Raw genomic sequence first — 6,000 nt, 5'->3', positions numbered from 1 at the left:
TTCCGCGTAGTTCTCCTACTCCGTAATCTGTAGGGAATTTGATCATCAAGTGGTAAGTTGAGATTATCGTCTTCCATGAGTTGAGTGTGGGCCTTCCTATGATGGCATTGTAAGTGGATGAGCAGTCGACCACAAGGAAGGTTACGTCCTTAGTGATCTGTTGGGGGTAGTCACCTACCATCACAAATAGTATTACTGCACCAAGTGGGAAGACCCATGTTCCTCTAAATCCAATGAGCGGAGCGTTCGTTGGAATCAGTCATTCTCTATCAATTCTTATCTGTTGGAATGCCAGGTAGTAAAGGATGTCAGCTGAACTGCCATTGTCGACCAGAATTCGGTGCATATTGTAATCCCTTACTCATATGCTAACTATGAGGGCATTGTTATGTGGGTGGTGAAGACGCCGGGCATCCTCCTCTGAGAACCCAATGACGGGATTGTCCATTCGTGACATTTTTGGTACGGAGACTGTTAATTGAACCTTTTGGACCGTCTATATGTAGGTTTTCCTGGCCTTTTTGGATGACCTAGATGCCGTCGTTCTCTCGTCTCGTAGGGGGTTTTAAGCGCCCGTCCTCCCATTGCTCTCCAGTCCTTGCGCTCTTTGGTCCTCTGTCTTGCCATGTATCTTCCTGTCTTTCCCTCTTCTTGGGCCTTTCTTCTCTTGCCAGTAATGCATCTTTTGCGTTCATGTACTTGGTTGCCCTATATAGCACATCCGACATAGTTTTAGGATCGTTCTTGTATAAGGAAAACAGGAACTTACCCTTTCACAGTCTATTTGTGAAGGCAGGCACGAGTATCTTATCGTCCGCTTCATCAATTGAAAGAGCCTCCTTGTTAAAGCGGGTTATGTAAGACCTTAGCATCTCGTCCTCTCGCTGTCTAATACTCATTAAGCATGCAGTAGACTTCTTATACCTGTGCCCCCCAATAAAGGAAGTGGTGAACTGGGCACTTAGCTCCTTGAAAGTACTGATAGAATTCGGCGTCAGTCGGCTGAACCAAATTCTCATGGGACCATTAAGCGTTTTAGGGAAGGCCCTACACATGATCTCGTCCACTACCCCTTAAAGGTGCATCAAGGTTTTGAAAGTCTCTAGGTGGTCAAGGGGGTCCTTCGATCTATCTTAGCTTTCTACCTGTGGCATGTGAAATTTCTCTAATAGGGGGAAGGAATTGACGGACGTGGTGAATGGTGAATCTGTTCGGTGGACTAGATCATTGAGGTCGCTGAAGACCTGTCCTTTGAGGGCGTTCATCATAAGGTTCATCTGTTCCCTCATCATTTGCATCTCTGTGACTATGTGAGGGGGAGCCGTATCTGAGCCGAAGGGTCAACTGGTATCCTGTCATTCTTGTTTGCTTGGTGCATTGTTACCTTCCGGCCCTTCTGAGTTCCTTTTCTTAGCACTGGTTCCCTCTTGATCTTCTCTTCGGGTGTTCGATGCTGCGTTCTTCTGTCGTAGCTGTTCTTCCAGGTCATGGTTTTGTTTGGTGAGGCATTCTACTGCAGCGGCGAAAGTTTGAACCTGTCTCTCGAGGGCAGTCGTAGGTGGTTCATGTCCTTGAATGTCATTGGTTGTTCCCATTAAGCGAGTGAGCACCATGCAACTTTTTGTCTAGGAGGCGATGTTATGGCTAACAAATTGCAGTTCCCACAGACGACACCAACTGATGATGCCGAGAAAATCACCAGTGAGCTACACAATCCCCGCATGCTTATAACGATTCCTGCACAAGAACAAGGAGAGACCTTAACAGAGAGCACCGGTATGGTGCCAGTCAAGTACCCTTCGAATGTCAAGTTAGAATCTTTTCATAATCCTAGAATGCCAAAGTTGGGGTGAATTATGCATACCTTGGTTTGTGAGGGTCTATGGGTTTTTATAGTAGTGTAGAATCGAACTCTCCTACTTGTATAACTAGTCTTTTCCTTATAGGGAAGATCTCCATTGATGTGTATATTCCAAAGTCCCCCTAGTGTTGGGATTCTATTCGTGTTGGGACTCTGTAGACTGGGATTTATCGTGCGAGGCAAGTAAGTTCTATTTAGGATTTCTTGGAGACCATTTAATGAGCAGCAAAGTGTCACATGGTTCGTTGCTCCGTCCAACATAGTCCGTTCACCCAGAATCCGTCCAATATGGGCCAATCCGTCCAACACCTTCAAGCCCCTCCAGAAGGATCAGTCACCTCTAATTTTCATCCTCTTCAGTTGGTCTAGATTCTGGATTAACATTCAAGCAAGCAATTGCCAACTTTACGATGAGCATCAATTGATTCTCAACCTCAAGAGTAGGAGGCAAAAGACATATGTCTAACAAATCATTCAGCAATAAATTCTCTCCCACAAATGAAGCAGATAGAATGGAGATGGTTTCATCATGATGCCTTCCTTGGATCACTTTAATAGCCAAAACTCCAAAGCTAAACACATCACACTTCTCTGTAATCTTCATCGTATAAGCAAGCTCTGCAAACAAACAGAATATCATGTCAACGTGTTCATATGCTATATCTTCTACGTTGATTAAAAAATTAATTCTATTACCTAGTGCAACATATCCATATGTGCCAGCAAATGAAGTCCAATTGGATGAGTCTTGATTAAGAAGTTTAGTTGTGCCAAAGTCTGAAACATGAGCCTCATACTCTGAATCTAGCAAAACATTTTTCCTTGATATGTCCCTGTGAACAATTGGTGGTGAGCAATCATGGTGAAAGTAAGACAAAGCGTGCGCCACACCTTTGATGATATTCACTCTTGCTCCAATCCAATTCTTTAGCTCCTCCATCATTGCTCAAAATTTTGGCCAAGCTACCCCTTTCAAGGTACTTGTAAATCAAAATTGAGAATTGTGAATGTGAACAAAAGCCATGCAATTTTACAATATTTCGATGCCGAATTTCTGTTAATGCCCTTATCTCATTTAAAAACTCTTTTTGTTGCGCAATCTCACCATCACACAAGGATCTAAGTTTCTTCACTGCAACTATGACTCCTGATTTTAGCTTGGCTATATAGACAATTCCATTTCCTCCCTTCCCAATGCAAAACTTAGCATCAAATCCCTCGGTTGTGTCTATGATTTCCTGGAACATCATTCTTCCATCAAAATAGGATATTGTAAACACTTCTTCCCTGTCCATGCCATTTGCTTGGTTTTTCTGTGGATCTCTCCTTCTTTGTAAAACGATGAAAATTATGAGGAATACCAATACAAGTGAAAGTGCACCTAGAAGAGGGAAAACGATTTTTTGTCCCTTTTTTGAAATATGTTTCCCTACCACATAGGATTGCAATCCTGTAACATTTCCACACAATCCCTTATTATGTCTTAATGCTTCTATCGGTGCATTTTGAAATGCTTTGCTATTGGGAAGAGGACCCTCCAACTCATTGAAGGATATGTCAACATGTAACAACCCACGCATTTTTTCAAACGCAATCGGAATGAAACCAGAGAGTTTATTGTAGGAGACATTCAATACCTCCAAACTCTGCAATTTGTGGATTTGAAAAGGTATCTGTCTTTCGAGAAAGTTATAACTTAAATCTAGCTTTGACAAATGTGGTAAATTACACAACTCAACTGGAATGCCTTGGCTAAATTTGTTGTTGCTCATATTCAAGTAATTTAGTTTCAAAAGGGTTCCCACATTTTTGGGGATTGAGTTGGTGAATTTGTTTGTGGATAGATCCAAATACTCAAGATTTGTTAACAATCCAAGCTCCAGAGGTATATACCCTTAAAGTTGATTTCCATTCAACATCAATTCCAACAAGAAAGTCAACTTTCCAAATTCTTTTGGAAGCTCCCCAACTAACTGATTAAAAGAAAGATCAAGTAATTGGAGTTGAATTGAATCTCCAATTACAAGAGGTATGCCACTAGTAATATTGTTCCCAGCAATACGTAGGGCAGTTACTTGTGGGCACCGACTCCAATTGTGTGAGATTTCACCGTAAAATCTATTGTAACTTAGGTCCATGAACTTTAGTTTACTATAGGCACCGAAATCTTCAGATATATTTCCGAAGAGTTGGTTTCTTTCAAGGCGCTCTAGTTAAGCTCATGCAGTTTCTCAAGGTTTTCGGTATTGGACCTATGAGATGATTGTCATATGCACTAAGTTTCGAAGAGATCCACTTTGACATAAGTTTTGTGGCAATAAGCCAGTGAAGTGGTTTGTATCAAGCTTTAGCACAGCCAACTTCATCAAGTTTCCTATCTCTTGAGGAATGGGACCAGAAAGTTGGTTATCACGGTGGAATAAAAGTTCCAAGTGACTCAAATTACCCAAGGAAACTGGAACAGTGCCATTTAAATGATTTCTGCCTAGTTGAAGACTGGTTGTAGACTTCAAGTTTCCTAATTCTTTAGGGATGGTGCCAGAAAGTTGATTGTTGAATAGATGTAAGAAGGTTAGGTTGCTGAGAGCACCTAACGATGAGGGAATCGAGCCAGAAAGATTATTTGTTTGAAGAAGTAAAGAGTTGAGAGACTTCAAATTCCCTATTTCTGGAGGGATGGATCCAGAGATTTGATTTTGATATATATAAAACCATGTCAGCTGCTCTAGGTTTCCAATACTAGAAGGAATGGGACCGATTAGACTATTGTTTTTCATGTCAACATCAATTAAATTGGAGAGATTTCCAATTTCTGAAGGAATGGAGCAAGAAAGTTGATTATTACGAAGGTACAAATAAGCCAAGTTGCTTAAATTACCGATTGAATTAGGAATGCAGCCACGGAGATCATTGGCATGCAAAGAAAGGTAAACGAGTGACATTAAATGACTTATTTCCAGGGGAATTGAACCATTTAACTGATTTTCACCAAGGCGCAAGGCCTCAAGATTGGTTAGCAGTCTAATCTGTGGTGGGATTTCCCCTGATAACTTATTTAAGGATAGGTCAAGATATATGAGTTTGGAAAGGCCGCTAATTTCAATAGGAATTGTACCAAAGAGTTCATTCATGCTGAGATCAACATAAGCAAGGTTGGGGAGAGACAGGAATGAAAATTCATGGAGCGTACCTTTCAAGCTTGAGTTAGTCAGACTTAATGAAATAACACTTCCTGCTAGGTTGCATGTAATGCCGGACCAACTGCATGGGATTGAGCTTGTATTTTGATTGCTGGAAGAATTGGTTGCATTGTGAAGGAGAGTCCACGAAGTCAGGGGTGATTGGGTTTCATTTTGAAGACTGGCTTACCAATTGAGAAGAGCATCTACCTGTGTCTCTTCGGTCACAAAGAGAGAAGCAGCATTAAATGAAGAATGTAACATGGCCAACATGACCAGAGAAATGAGGTAAACTACTTTTTTCAAGCTAGACATTGGCATGGTTATGTTTTACAGCTTGCAAGCTGATTCCGAACTCTATCTTACCATGTCTACGGTGCCCCAATAATTTCTTACACGCAATTTATAGGTCTAAACATCTTGATGCGGTTTTGTTAATCAATTTTCGTTGTTTTGTTTTTGTTATGACATATGTGGTTCACATGTTAAGAACATATGTCATGATTTTATGTAATTGGCTAATCCTTCGACAAAATGCAATTTACTTGTAATTGGGTAGATCTAGAATATATTAAAATACTTTAAGAAACCATGTTTAAAGATCAAGTGTTGAACCCTTCAAGTCTGTCCAAGAAAACAAGCTGAAAGTGCAAGGTTACTAAAGCTCGACAGCTAGTATGTGTCGAGGTTTAAGGAAGCTGTTCTGCCCTATGCTCGACAGCTAGCTTGACAGATGCTAGATAGCTTTTATCTGTCGAGGTTTACAAAATCAAAATTTCTGATCTGATTTCTTGGGATTCGTGAATGTGTCTTTGGGCCCTTTTTTCTCCTAACCCTAGACATATAAAAGGATTGTTTTAAAGGCCGTCAAAAAGTACACAAGTTGTACAAGTATTAAGCAAAGTTTGTTCAAGCAATTTGTGACCGGAGACAAAGTTTCGCCCTAGTTCATCTCTTCTG

General features: G+C 40.9%; 2 protein-coding genes across 2 annotated transcripts; both read right to left on the bottom strand.

Annotated features, from left to right (window-relative positions):
• Window positions 1-2,201: 2,201 nt before the first annotated feature.
• On the bottom strand, window positions 2,202-3,441 carry LOC112001735 (MDIS1-interacting receptor like kinase 2-like). Its single transcript, XM_024033917.1, has 3 exons — window positions 2,753-3,441; window positions 2,558-2,694; window positions 2,202-2,479 (listed from the first exon to the last, which is right to left on the bottom strand). The coding sequence occupies exons 1-3, from the start codon at window positions 3,439-3,441 to the stop codon at window positions 2,202-2,204; spliced, it is 1,104 nt and encodes a 367-aa protein (XP_023889685.1).
• A 672-nt stretch (window positions 3,442-4,113) lies between these two features.
• On the bottom strand, window positions 4,114-5,361 carry LOC112001745 (MDIS1-interacting receptor like kinase 2-like). The gene is made up of 2 exons (XM_024033926.1): window positions 5,231-5,361; window positions 4,114-4,993 (listed from the first exon to the last, which is right to left on the bottom strand). The coding sequence occupies exons 1-2, from the start codon at window positions 5,359-5,361 to the stop codon at window positions 4,114-4,116; spliced, it is 1,011 nt and encodes a 336-aa protein (XP_023889694.1).
• Between the last annotated feature and the right edge of the window lie 639 nt (window positions 5,362-6,000).

The sequence above is a fragment of the Quercus suber genome, unplaced genomic scaffold (assembly GCF_002906115.3).
Source record: "Quercus suber isolate HL8 unplaced genomic scaffold, Cork oak 2.0 scaffold_553, whole genome shotgun sequence".
Lineage (NCBI taxonomy): Eukaryota > Viridiplantae > Streptophyta > Magnoliopsida > Fagales > Fagaceae > Quercus > Quercus suber.
This window is presented reverse-complemented; position numbering and strand designations above follow the sequence as displayed.